The sequence below is a fragment of the Labrus bergylta genome, chromosome 8 (genome assembly GCF_963930695.1).
Source record: "Labrus bergylta chromosome 8, fLabBer1.1, whole genome shotgun sequence".
NCBI classification, from domain to species: domain Eukaryota; kingdom Metazoa; phylum Chordata; class Actinopteri; order Labriformes; family Labridae; genus Labrus; species Labrus bergylta.
In genome coordinates this window covers 27,172,459-27,187,063 of record NC_089202.1, presented here as the reverse complement: position 1 = coordinate 27,187,063, position 14,605 = coordinate 27,172,459, and the positions used below count along the sequence as shown (strand labels likewise).

The 14,605-nt window shown below is 41.7% G+C and overlaps 1 protein-coding gene across 3 annotated transcripts in view; it reads right to left on the bottom strand.

Annotated features, from left to right (window-relative positions):
* The window catches only part of abhd5a (abhydrolase domain containing 5a), a 28,922-nt gene that overhangs the window by 12,951 nt on the left and 1,366 nt on the right, over positions 1-14,605 (bottom strand). For 2 of the 3 annotated variants that reach the window (XM_065957664.1, XM_065957665.1), the window contains exons 3-7: positions 13,910-13,995; positions 12,271-12,646; positions 8,681-8,835; positions 8,425-8,536; positions 8,095-8,281 (exon numbers count right to left, since the gene is read on the bottom strand). In XM_065957664.1, the coding sequence (XP_065813736.1) occupies positions 8,095-8,281; positions 8,425-8,536; positions 8,681-8,835; positions 12,271-12,646; positions 13,910-13,995 (916 nt within the window). Of the gene's footprint in view, positions 1-4,210; positions 6,064-8,094; positions 8,282-8,424; positions 8,537-8,680; positions 8,836-12,270; positions 12,647-13,909; positions 13,996-14,605 lie in introns of those variants that run through there. The other variant, XM_020637037.3, reaches the window with a different exon arrangement.

Genomic DNA, 14,605 nt, shown 5'->3' with positions numbered 1-14,605 from the left:
AAGTGATAAACACAACTACAGGAATGTAAAAAATAAGGGTCACAATATTCACCCTTAACTAGTTGCTTATTAGCATGCTAGTTGATTATTAGTCATTATTAAGTGCTTATTGTGTTCTACATGACCATAGTCTATAGCTTATAGGCCATTAACAAGAGTTTGCCCCCAATATCCTTCTCAGTACTTGATAGTAAGTTAGAGAGCATGGAAGGTGAAATGAGTATAATATGGGATCATCAAAGACTAAAACATTCCTATTTTAGTCTTTAAACGTTGTTTCCTTTAATGGCTCCACCTTCCATCCTGTTCCATACTGTGACAGGATGAGTGTTTGAAAACTCCAGTATTAAATGCTGTGAATCATCAGTGGGATACTTTCCATCAGTGGACTGAGTCACAGGGCCCACCATGCCATGTTGTGTTTAATGGTGTCATATCAGAGGAAAGATGGCTTTACTGTAGCTTTAAAACACGTACCCTGAGGTGGGCTTCCAGTTAATTGCTTGATATCCAACAAAATCCACTGATGGAGCAACTGCCAAAGCTCCAGTGTTGCAGCCTTAGTGGCTGGGGAAGCTTTTTCCAGATAATGTGAGTCTATACCTTGTATAGAGAAATATTCCTATAAAAAGTGCACACTTCCTATAAGGTTTCTGAATAAAGTAAATAAGGTAATTACTGTTTCCAAGGCTAATCAACAGCTAACTGCACCAGAGAGAGGAGACTTCATTAGACCCATATCAATCATTCTCCTAACAGCTGACATGGACAAAATGTCCCCACGGGTTCCGTATGACTCGGAAATACTTTCACATGAGTTTGCATATTTCCGCTGTATCGATCTAAGAGCGGGTGGAATAAAAACAGATAGGATGTCTTTGACGATCGATATCCGTGTTAATGTTGAGGCCTGATCTAAGGATGGAAACATCCTTAATCAATCTAACTCGGACTCTTCCCGAGCAGTGAACTTCTTCCCCCGCTGTCCTCAGATACCCTGATGATAAAGTGGAATCATATTTTCATGCAACATGTTAGATCCAGACAGCTTTCTCTGCAAACTGCATAAAAAATGTGGGGGGGAAAAAAAGCAAGAAAATCAGTACAGACGAGGGGAGGACGTTTCCACAAAGCCTCCCCATTTACATGAGTGCCCTCTAGTGGCAGAGGAGGAGAACTACATACACAAGCACACAGGAATCATTTCTCTCAGTGGCAGCGGGGCTGACAGCTCTGAAATGATAAGAAGGAGAGCTGGAGGAAAAATATTGATTCATCTGGCAGTATTAAAATGGAAAAGCAAAATAAGGGAAGAGGTTAAATCATGGCAGATTAGACATATGATGCAAACACACGTTCCACCTGCTCGTGTGTGATGAAGGGCGGGGACGAGAATAAACCATAATCATTCTGTTCAAAGATGTATTTGTATTTATGTTATTTAAAATAAGGAGGGATGCCACACTGGGGGAACATTCTGAGGGAGAAATACTTATTTTTTTGTGCGCGTCAACAACTAATTCAAAGAAATTGACAGAACTACAAAGACAAAGAGTTTTTCCCTGGGACAACTCAGATCCAACATTAATACTTCTGTGCAGGCACGGCGCTTAGAGCACTCAAACAATTCAGTCATGCATCAAAGTGACTTTCATCCTACAACCTCTTTAAAGTCCCTCCTTTAAATAAAAAAGGAACAGATTTTACCAGAGCGTTAAAAGTTGGGAAATAAAATATGGAAAAAAGGGAACAGGCTCAACATATGTATATATTAAAATGGCACTATACGAGGTAGAGAGGGATGAGATTGCATTGATCCTATAGAGGCTTAACAGCTTCCACCAGTTTTTCTTAATAGGTAGATTATTTTTTAATTACACTGAAATACCCCGGCTACCGACTTTAAGGCACAGGCGGATTATGACACAGTGAGCCCACAGACACAAAGCGTTAAAGCTCCCCCAACCCGGTGAAAAGATGACAGTGTGTTCAAAACATTTGGTGTCTTTGCTCATCTTTGTGGTGCTTTTGCATTTCTTTGTTGATGCTTTGTGTCCTCTGGATTGAGTCTGTTATCTCTCTGGAGCTGTTTGTGCTCTCTGATCATCTTTATAGTTGTAGTCATATTTTAAAATCTTTGTCGACTTCTTCCATCTATTTGTAGTCGTGTATGATTTTCCCACATGATGGTTTGACAGTTACATAAAGCAAAAGCTTTGGTAAGGTGGCTGCACACATTACAAATTAGAATCTAAGACTTTTAAAGACCCAAACAAAGAAATATTTAGACATTTAGACACCACATTGCCCTCAGTTCTTTTAGGTTTTCATGTGGGATTCAAAAGGTTTGAGTCCAATTGTTGCAAGTTGAAAAAAAAAGTTTTTCTCATATCTTGCAAGTCATCTCATTAACATTGTTTTCCCCATCTAACTATTCCCTGTATTTTTCATCAAACCATATCCCCTTGGATGTGCATTTCCACATCTTCTTCCATTTCTCTCTTCTGTTTGTAGAATGTGTATATAATACCAGCGCCCTAAATGCTTCTGCGATTGTTGAATTGTCACATAAAAGAAGCAAATTCACAAAGTTCATCAAACACTTTAAATACTCTAACTCGATATGTCTCTCTCTGTAAATCTGCTGTCTAGTAGTAGTCTAGTAATGTAGACGCTCCCAGCTCGTAAAGATGAGAATCTAATTACTTTTGAAGGATCTGCAGGGACGCCGTCTGGTCCAGGACTCCTTTGCACCCTTGTTCTGAACCAGGTCGGCTCTTAAAGTAATCCGTTCATGTTTTAATGGACACACAGTGATGTAGAATCATCTTTCCTAAAGTTACTTACAGGAGACATATTTACAAAGACATGTTAAGAATCAACGCAGCTCCTAACTTTTAGTGTTGAACAAGCTCCAGAATCATCCTCACTTCTTCATATGCAGCTCGGTTGTGTGTTGTACAAACATTCAGTTGTACATTTGCAGAGAAAAAGGATAAAGGTGGATATGTTCAGAGTTCAGTAAGCTGCCCCACAGCTACTGGTACCAGAGAAAAACAAATAAAACCCACATTGGCATTTTAAAAAAACACAGTTTTCTTACATCCAGCCTTAAAACATTTCTCTGCTCAACTGAGGACTAGTTAGAAAAGGTTTTGCGTGCGTGTGCTTCACTAAAAAAAAAAAAAAAAAGAGAACAGAAAAAATGTTTGGTCTGCATTGCTCTGAAATTTATTTCCTGTAAAACATTTTGGGGAAAATTGTTTTTTCAAGGCTAAAGAAGAGTCTTTCAAAGGATTTATTTATGGCAGTCCAAGACAAATTTACCCAAGAGGACAACAAATTGTAAAGTATCATTTGGATCTCGGGACATGAAAAAATAAATTAAAATGAACTATGATTCATCATTTCAACTACTCCCCTTTCAGCCCCCCTTGCATTAAAGTGCATTAGTGATAAGCACAGGCGCAAAAACATTTTAGACCAGTGAGAACACTGCAACCAGAATGAATACTTGCTTTCCATTATTCAGGTCTTTAGTACTTTTGCTGGACAGGGGACACAAATCTTGACATGTACATGAACAAAGTCTTATCTTATGGAAATGCTCATTGTTGTAATAATACTGCACTGATTAGCATTTCACGGGAGAAAATCTACGACACAACATAGTGCTGACACACTGTCACACAAGAACACAGTCTATTGTATTTGAGTCAAACAAAGACTGTTAAAAAAAGCAACTATAAATATATATGTCAGGCCTCTACAAAGAATGAAATCATTAGTTTATATGCTTTAGATATTGACAATAGTTTGACTCTCACACATGCACAAAACTCCTGAAATGTTCAGGGTGAGCTGCATTTTGACGCCTGAACAGTCACTGTGAAGGAGGGCATGGGTGATGATGTTTATATCACACAACCATCGACAGGTGCGATTGTCATACATGTAATAAATCTGCTTCATACTCTTTGTATGTTTTAAATATGTCCAAACCAGAGGCGCCGCTTGGCAACAGTCAAGCAGACTGGGCGCCTGGCCAGTAGCCCCCCCCCCCCCCCCCCCCCCCCCCACTCCCCACGAGCAGTTGCATGAGCAGCGTTCCAATATTCCTATGAAACTTAAAGTCGCTGGTGTCAGGTTATTATTTATCATAATGTTGATGAATGCTGGTTGGAGGGCACAGAGTGAATTTTGCTTGTCAGGGTCCCAACAGACTCGTTGGTCCAAACGCTCGTATAAACTGTCTTTATAGAGTCAGCAGTTTTTTTTTTTTAACAACATGGCTTGCCTCCTAGACCCCCACACCAACACACACTGATTTGACTAGAGCTGATGTTGGAGCATTTTCTAAATGAATGCATCTGAAATCTTTCTAGTAACAAATAAAACAGAAAAATACCAACAAGCACAGAGGACAGCCTGTAAAAGTTGATTATTGGCTGCAGATCAATTTAAAACCGCCTCGTGGTGCTGATTCAGTGATGTCCTAAAGAGTACACGTCCTGTCTGTATCAGAAACCAAATGAAAAAACCACAGAACAGCTTAGCACAGGAAATACTCAACACATGACACTGTTACCAAACCTTCTGACTGCAGCCACACCGACTCTGTTACAGAAAGACTAAATATGATAGCAATGTCGCATGTCTGAAAATACAACCCTGATTCCAGAAATGCTGGGACGTCGAATAAGATGTAAAAAAAGAAACAGAATGTAAGGATTTGCAAAACTTTGAAGTCTAATACTTGACTGAAAATAGCAAAAAAAAAAAACATGTCACAAGTGGGAAAAATGAATGCTTTAAAATCTATTTTCAATTTGATTGAAAATGTCATATGTTGCCTATTTGCTAATTTCAATCAAATGTTGGGTTTTAATCTTATGAAAATCATCACATTGTCTTTTTATCTATACTTCAAGGCCCACCTGATGTTTTTTACCGGGCTCTTGCTGTGCCTTTAGGGAGCGCTAGCATGAAGCGTTTGTGCGCTGAGAAAAGAAAGAAAAGCGCTGCACGTCTGTCCTGTCGCTGTATGACCGACACAGCTCTTTCACTTTTTACTGCATGTTTTTTTTTTTATTTAGATCATCAGACATAGGAGCGAGGAGGATTTGGGTACATGCCACGATCTGCAGATGGCAAAACTAAAGGGAACATGATACATTTGGAAAAGAGCGCCGCTAACGTAAACAGCTCTCGGGGGGGGAAAAGACGCTGGGTGATGCGCTTTTACTCCAGGCAACCGCTTTCTGCTGCAACTGTTCTCTCCTCATTGAAAACTATTTTAAAACGATGCTGGTGCTCATAAAAATAACGCTAGGTGGACATGGGGCCTTACTCAACGTCCCAAATGTTTAGGAATTTGGGTTGAGGCTAATTCCAAAGAGCAAACTAGTTTGCAAAAAACACACGTTTGTTGCTGATTTGGAGCTACTTCAACTCAGGCTGCATATGAACGATGCTGTACTTTCACAGAACACTGAGGCTTTGTGGTTGTGTGTTCTGCAGAATATCTGAATATACCTCTTTTCTTGACTGCATTTGAGAGAGGCGATTGTGAGAAAAGCCAGTATAACGAATGCTTCAATCAAGTGTTGAAGAGGCTGCAGTACCATCGACTCTATGTGCGTGCTGCAGCTGTAATGTAAAAGGAGCGTGTGACGCAGGCCCACAGGCACTATTTGATCAAGTTAGAATAAATCACTCAATCGCGTTAAAAAGGGGGCTTATTGATGTCGCCAGCCCAGAGTCCTTATTCTCCGAGTTACACGGAAAATCACTGACTCTGCGATGACATAACATGTGAACATCAGCGTATCAGGATGAGCCACAATCACATAATTCTGCTTCTTTCCAAAGTCTTTATGTGCTTCTCATTCTTGCATGAGCTGCATGCTAAAGTGATGTCTGTAAGTCCTGCTCCCCTTTTTTTCTCTTGAGTTCAGAACCCCGGACTCGGGTTCAGTTCAACTTTTGGCACACTTGCAAAACTCTGCGGTTGAAGTCCTCGGGCTGGTCGGCGTACACATAGTGCCCGGCTCCACGGATCGTCTGCAGAACAGGAGACGGAGAAACAGGAAGGGAAGTGGGTGATTAAACCAGGAGGCAATAGACAAAGAGAGGCCATAAAAAGAGAGTATCGACTTTCTCCTGTCTCCTTTCTTTACTGCTTTTTTTTTTTTTTTTTTTTTTAAACAAAGTTGGAGAGAAAAGTTTCATTTGAATAAATCTCTTCAACTATTGTCTTATCATAGATCAGGCTGGAGCACATCTCCAATATGAACTGAATCCTGCGGCTGCTAGAGGACCGTGTTAGTATAATACTTTTTTTAATCACTGTTTCGCCAAGAAATTCTTCGTTAAGGTGGCTGGCTGAACAACATGCACCCTCCACTTTAACAACAGTTTTAGAAGAAAAACTGAAAGAAAAGAACTGAACTGCGTCTCTACATCCAACCACTCGGTTCAGACTAACCCCCAGTGATCAACGGGTCAATCACTGTAAAAAGGAAGTGAATTAAATCTTTTAAAATAGATGTTTACTGGAGGGCACCGGTGTGTGCGCCCCATGTACGAATGTATTAATGCAGCTTTTAACAAGACCTGTTGCTCTTTTTTTCATTTCATTCCCCCACTCTCTCTCTGCCCTAATTTCTGACTCTATCTATCTCTCAGATCAAGGCATAAAAAGCCCTAAAATACAATTTTTTTTGTAGGCTTTTTACACGAACACAAAACTTGTAGTAAGAAATACTTTATTAATCCTGCAAGGGGAAATTGAATTTTACACTCTGTTTTTGAACATGCTACGCACACAAGCTGAAATACACAGACATTCACAAACAGGATCCTGTGGACATGCACCAATGAAGAGATACCCACAGCTCCGATGCAGACACAGGTATCACAAATGACTCTACTACAGCCTCAAATGTGAAATGGGTACAGGCAAGTTTGCCAGATTCTGTAACTCATTAGCACCCCATAGCGCCTCTGTACAAAGGGCCTGTGTGTGACCGAACCACGAGGCCAACTGGCACCCAAAGCTGGGCATACATTTTGACATGAAAGTTAAAAAAAGATCAAGCTAGAATAAAATATGGTGTATCAGATAAAGCCTTGTATGTATGCAACAGTTACCTACTACACTACCTGCCATGTTGAATGTATTGAGGAGTGCTGCCGCCAACACGACTTTAAGAGTGTTGAAGAACTGATTCCAGGGGGGATAAAATGAAGGGAGATTATCAGGTTTGCCAGGTCTGTCGAGCCTAAAGTCAGAGTTTTCTGTTTCACTGTTGGAATTGTAATGTTAAGTTTGTAATGCCACAGAGAGAAGCCTTGCAGTTACAGTAATACAAACTGTATTCAGCCCATCACAGAGACACATACAGTTAACGAAGCAGCCGATATAAACCATTCCCACCCCCCAGGTTAGAGTCCTTTTTACACTGCTGAGTTAAAGCAACAATCGGTGACTTTTCCACCTAAAACTGTCCTTTCAAAGTTCGATTTAAAAGCACAACAGCTTTCATTAAAAGATCAGTCCGCTGCGTTGAATGTGTGAAAAGCGAGTGTTTTAAACCCTTTTCACACATACCGAAATCTCCTGAAAGATTTGGCTAGTCGGAGGTTCTTCAGGCTATGTGCGAACGCAAACAGCCGCATTTTTAGCGCAGACTTTACCCGTCAGTATGTTGTTCTCCACTCTTTTGTGGATGTTGTCATTCCATTGGATTACACATAGCATTGATATAAAGACAAATATTCTCATTATAACATCGTGTAGCGGACTCTGTTGCTTTGGCCACTACTTCCGAGTTGTTTATTTACATCACGTCTTACCTCAGGAAATCCCTCCGACCCCCGGCCCCCCCTCCCCTCTGACAGGGAAAGTGCCCCGCTGTGAGGAGCATATGTGAACGGCTAGGTCGGGAGAATCTCTGGAGAAGTCCTCCAGTAAATATCTAGATATTATCCAGAGTGCATGTGTGAAAACGGCTTTACAGGCACAAGTGACGGACAGGTAAAGAAGCGTTAGAGTTAGATTCAGCCCTAAGAAAGACAAAATAAAGAACCTACTATGATCTCCACTTGGGAGCTGGGCCTCATCTCTTTGATGGTGCTGCCTGAGTTGCTGTCTATGCTGGAGCGCGAGCCGTAGATGATGGTGAGGGGGATGTCTGGATGAAGCTTGTCCATCCTCTGCAGCATCGGCCTTTTGGCCCAGCCGTAGGGGACGCACATATTCTTAAAAGCTGTTTCCCCACTGCAACAGAAGAACAACGTTGTCAAAGAAGCCCTTAAGAAAATTCAGGGGACAGTTAGACCTCTCAAATGAAAACTAAATGATTCTAACAAATCTGAACCCAATCAGCAGTCAGGAAGCTGGACAGGGAAACAGAGACTGACCTGGGGGTTTGCACGTTCAGGTGGTAGATGTACTCAGATACAGTGTTATCAGTGAACATGGAGGAGAACTTCTTCTTGAAGTCGGGTCTCAGAGTCTGAACCAGGGTGGGACCTGCAGAGAGGAGGGATGCTCTGATGTCAACGCCAAGACTGGAGCCATAAACGTCTTTGTTTTTACTTCTTAACTAGTAACAACAGACACAAAAGGAATCACCAGTAATCATTCTCAATGCAAGAGTGATGGGCGGAGTCTTACCGAGCGGTCCGACCAATCTCAGGCCAGCCAGGGGGTTGAAGGGACTGAACATGGCCCCCAGGGCTTTGATCCACACGGGGATGGGACGGTCGGCCTCTTCTGTGTCGGGTCGCTTAGGGAATCCCCAGGGCTCCACCAGCAGTATGAGCTTAACTCTGTGGGCCAGAAACAAATAAAAAGTAAATCAATAAATACAAATTCACCTCCTATCTGATTTATTCAAGTGAAACGTAATAAACTGACACACAAATATGACTCAACATTACTACTCTAAATGAGTTTTGCCTTGCAACACTTTTTATGGTTGAGAAAAAAGCATTCATCTTTAAAAAGACAAAAACCAAGTTAAGAAATGACATGTTGTTGTTTGACACAGGCTTATGTTTGGCACTTTTTCTCTCTAGAATTGAAAACTGAAAGAAGGACTGAATTTCCATCAGATGTTTGTGGTTTTGAAGGACACAGCAGCACATGCTCCACAGGCACGACTGTCACAGTCGCCGTCTTCACATGTCCTTCTGAGAATTTCTCTAAACTTCAGGAGTTGCTGGCTCACACACGCACCTCAGAGCTGGACACTTTCCCTGTCAGATTGGAGGGGGCGGAGTTTCCATGATGTAAAAAGAACGACACAGAAGTGGACAGAGCAACAGAGTCCGAAGCTGTGATGACAATTTCTGACTTTATATCAATGCTGCACGTAGTTCGACAAATATTCATTCCATTAACTGAAGAGCTGAGAGGAACGTACTGCTAAACAGAAATCATGATGAAGCCCAACCTGCTCGCTCACGGCTTATTTTCCTGAACAAAACTTGTACATTTCCTGCTGTGTTCTCACATAGACTCCATAGACGCAGATAATTCTTTGGGACGCTGGCAGGAAAATAACCAGGTAAAGTCAGGTTCAAATATGTGGCTACCAGTGTTCACACCTGCAGCTCACCCCGATTATTTCAGGAAGCTTTCGAGAGTTTTGTGTGTCTGTGAAAGTACCGTTTTCTCTTTCGCAGAAACAAATGTGTCCCACATGAAACCAATACACAAGAGGTGTTACTACCAGTGGTGTAGTGCAGGGTGAACACAGGTATACAGAGTTTACCCACTTCTAAGTGATTCATTGATTGACCATATTCAGTAGTTTGCAGCAATTTGTTTTCCAAGGATGTTGAAGGGCCCTTCCTTGTCCCTACTCTGTCTCTAATTGGCTAATACACATTCACTAAATATGCATATGTTGTCTTAAATGTCCCTGTTAATATCAAATGTTTTTTATCCTCTGCTGGACAGAACACTTAAAAACAAAAATTTGGGGGAACAAATACAAACAAAGAGTATACCCACTTCTTTAGGCAGCACTACACAACTGATTACTACGATAATTATTTCAGCCAAAGCAACATCTTCATATTAACTTAATCGACTGCTTTTGGAGTCTAAACGTCCCCAAACTGGAACCATGGGACAACATGAAGCAGAATTGGGATACATTGCAAAACCAGTAAGTTCACATTTTCTATGTTAAGGCAAATTCATCATCGTTCTCCTTCTCCTGGGTGACAACATGAAACTGTCCACACGCTGTGCTGACTGCATCACACTGGCTGATATTAAACACAGAACCCAATGATTTTCAACCATCCAAAATTATGTAATCTGCTATGTTGACTAATAAACATTCCCCTCTGGCCACAACATAAACAACGAGCACGGCTCAGCTAAAAGACGGACACACACTACGTCTCTGATTAACAGCATGCCGTGTTTAAACTTAAAGGCCCGTTGGAACAATGAGATAACAATAATGGGACAAGATAATTTTTTTTTTTAGAATTAGTGATGAAGGAGGCCGATAAGGTATTGAGGACATTTTATCAGACGTCCTTTGGCGAGAGTTGGGCGCCCGCTGGAAGCTCAAAGCTGGAGACGCAGCAGTAGGAGATGGTTGAGGAGAGATAGTGTGGTGGGAGGTGGGAGGAGAGAGGCTTTGAGGACACAGCTGTTATCACACGTTGCCTGCACCTTACAGGCACACTGCTGCAGCTGCATCCTGCACACATTTTAACATAAAATCATGCTAACACTTACAGGGGACAATCATTATTCAAAACACCATGACATTAAGAGAGTTCTTTTGACTAATGGATAAAGAATACTAAATGTCCTTCCTCAGCACATTAAGCCTGCAGTCATGTAGTTTTTTTGCCACATGGGGGATGCAGAAACCGGTTTTTAACACAATATTGACGCATCACTTTACCTTGTCATTTAAATGTTGAAGCTGTTTGCAAACGTACGCTCATTAATGCAAAGTTTTGTTTTTTTCTGTCCAACGGATGAATTAAAGCTGCATCTGGCTCTCTTTAATTTTCTCTTTAAAAATGTGTTTTTGTTTGCCTCATTTGGACAGGACAGCGGAGTAGGAAACCAAAGAAAGAGATTGGAGAATGACATGCGGGTAAGGAGCCAGAGGCCAGACTCAAAACTAGGCCACCTACTTGGAGAACCACATCCTTCATACATGGGGTGCGAGCTAACCGCCAGGCCATCTGCGCCCGAGTGTTGACTCTCGTTTTGCTCTTTTGTTATGGTCACCACCAACCTGTGGTGGACACATTTGTTTCTTCTTCTTTCTTTGCTTGCTCAGGAATTATGTTTTAAATATGTACATGATTGCCTCCAACTTCAATCTGAACTGATATATTCTAATTTGAATTCTTTAAAAAAAACGAACTGCCATCATGCATGACCACTACATCTCTTTTAAACATGCTCTGCACTCCTCAAATGAAACCAAATGATCTGGTTGAGATGCATGTTTGAATGCAAACCGACACATTTTTCACCACAACTTTTTCCTGTCTGCAAGAAGTTGTGGTGAGCCGATGTATGATTATTTTAAATTTGCTTTCATCTATGTGTTATGGTGATTTTGTCCTTGTGTTTCTTGTCTTCTGTGTGCTCCTGCTGCAAAGCACATTCCCCCCTGTGGGTCAATAAAGAATCTGAATCTGAATCTGTAAGCAGCGACCGGTGGACCTGCATTACATTCTCTTTTCTTCTTCAAGCTTCATTCTCTCTTCGTCCGGACAGCATGTTCTTTTCTACACTTTTATTGGTACTTGCGTTACAATACTGCATTGATATAAAGGCAAACATCGTCATCATCGCGTCATACTCTGTTGATTCGTCGGTCATCTTGAATGTGTTGTAAACATGACACTGAAGCTGCGTCTCAATTCAGGGGCTGCATATTTCAAAGGGCACATTTGCAGCATGTTGAGGCCTGCTCAATTCAGAGTCTCCTTCAAATGTGTCCTACACTTTCCCTGTTCAGGGTCCATCTGGTACATTCTTCGTCACCCAACATACCCCGACATTCATTGTGCGATGATTCAAATTAAATGGGGGACTTTCAAGTAGCTGATGATTACACTTTTTCAGTGTAAGTAACTGGCTAGCGGTAAAAACATTTATTTGCAGCCGTTTGGCATTTGGTACAGCAGCACCATGATCAGCACCTAAGAATAATAAAAACCCATCACATCCATAAGCTGTAAGGAAAGACAAAGTGCATAATGTGCACATACCTGTGTGGATATTTGATAGAGTACGACACAGCCAGGTATCCGCCCAGGTTGTGCCCCAGCAGTATCATGGACCCCAGACCCGTTTTAGCCCTCCACTGCTCTATAGACTCCACAAACTGCTCCTCTGCCTCCTGGCTGTCTGCTGAGAACTGAGGCCTGCTGCTCTGTCCGAAGCCCAGCAGGTCCAGGGCGTAGACGGGTCCGCGCTGGGAGAGAGCGTCCAGGTTGTGAGCCCAAAGACCAACGCCCCCTCCAAACCCATGCAGCAGAACTATGGGGGTTCTGTGTTTGGCATGGTCACTGCCTATAGTCAGGGTCCACAGCCGGTTTGCGTTTGAGATGGGGACAAACTGTTTGGAGAACGTGCCGTCGACGCCTGAACACAAAAAAATAAAAGAGAAAGACAAGAAAATGTGAGGAATGGAAAGTTCAATAAAGGAATGTCATCATAGTTTTGTGAAAGTCTGTGAGGGAAAATTAAAAAGGTCTGCACAACCTCCCTCTCAGCTCAAGTGACTCATACATTGATATATTTTGGTTTGAATCCCTGTCCCTCAGGAGCCTCTCTGTGGGAGTTTGTATGATCTCCCCGTGCATGCATGGGCTCTCTCCGGGTACTCCGGCTTCCTCCCACTGTCCAAAGACATGCTTGTTAGGTTATTTGGTGACTCTAAATTGCCCGTAGGTGTGAGTGTGGCTGGTTGTCTGTCTCTTTATGTCAGTCCTGTGATTGACTGGCGAACAGTTCAGGGTGTAACCCCGCCTATTGCCCCAATGAAAGCTGATTGGCTCAGGCCCATTCCGACTCTGAACGAGAAAAGTGGTAACGATAATGGATGCTGTTTCCTTTTATCATGATTCTTTTAATGTCCCGTGAAGCACTTTGAATCGCCTTTTATAAATAAACTTGACTCGACTCAAAACCTCTCGTATCGGAAATTGTCTCGCATGGAAAAATGAATGTGTTCAAAAAACCTGAACCTTTGATTATTAGTCAGGACCAATTGTTTCGTCAGCCATCTCTTTCTTCATGTCAGAGGCCTGAGAAACCTCATGATACTTTCTCTTTATGAGCTACAAAAGCAAACAAGACCATCAGGAACAGAATTGATCATTTCTATTTAGTTGTTTTTCATCTCTGAGACCAGTGCAGCGGGTCGGTGTCAGCTGATTTAACAGCATGCCGCACAGACAGACTTTGTTTACAATTTTAAAAGCAAAGATTCCCAGTGAGTGAGAAGCTTGAAGCAGGAGGACATTTATCTAACCAAGAAAAGATGAACACATACGTACATTTATTATGACCTTACACTGGCTTTTACTTACTTAATTCCATGCTGTGTGAGTCTACGATTGCTATTTCTAATACAAATGTTTGAAACATATACACTCCTGAAAAAGTGCACAGATTTGGGGCAAGCTGCCCCTGAAATCCTCCTGAGATGGTTGTTTACACATACACCTCACAGCAGGAGGATACTTCCTACTGCACTACTAAGACATTTATATTTACCTACATCTATTTAAAAAATCTGTTGAACTCAGTGTTTGTTCTCATTATGGATCTTTAGTTTAACAACGCTCCCACTTCCTGAACGTCACATGAGGAAAGTCAGAGTAATAGAAAGCTGATGCTTACAGCGCAGCATCTTTGTCTCTGCAGTCTGTAGCTGAATCTGAGAGGTGGGGCACCATGACGGCAGCCAGTTAGGGATCCAGCACCACCTGCACAGACAGAAGAACCCGACATGAGCATACTAAACTACAGAAAAGACATTATACCTCAGGGAGACATAAACAGAGTAATAAACCTGCATATGTTTCAAGTAAAAAGCTAATTAAACACTGGCATTTGGAGTGCTATGAGAGCATGGGATGACCTTTACATCAGCTGTTAAGAGGGAACTCTCCTTATTGAAAAGACAGGCTTTGTTGATGCGGCGTGGTGTAGGGCAGTGGTTCCAAATCTTTTTCTTAAGGGACCCCTATTTTACCATTGTATAAAACTGACGACCCCCACCGCCCCCCCTCCACATACAATTAAAAAAAAGATGGAAAGGTAGTCTACTCCTTTTGAAATATCTTCATGTATATAACATTTTATTACAAATATATATATCTAACGAAATATAGGGTAAGAAAATATGCTTTATTTGAATGAATTTTATGTTGTGTTAAAATGAGGTTATATGTTCTTCCACTCGGCTTATTTCTCCTCTCACACAGTCTGTTTGTCTTCACTCATCTCCGCCTCTCTCCCTCTCTGAGCAAACCTCACAAACCTCCTGAATCACAACAACAACAACAACAACACAGCTGTTTTGTTAACCAGGAC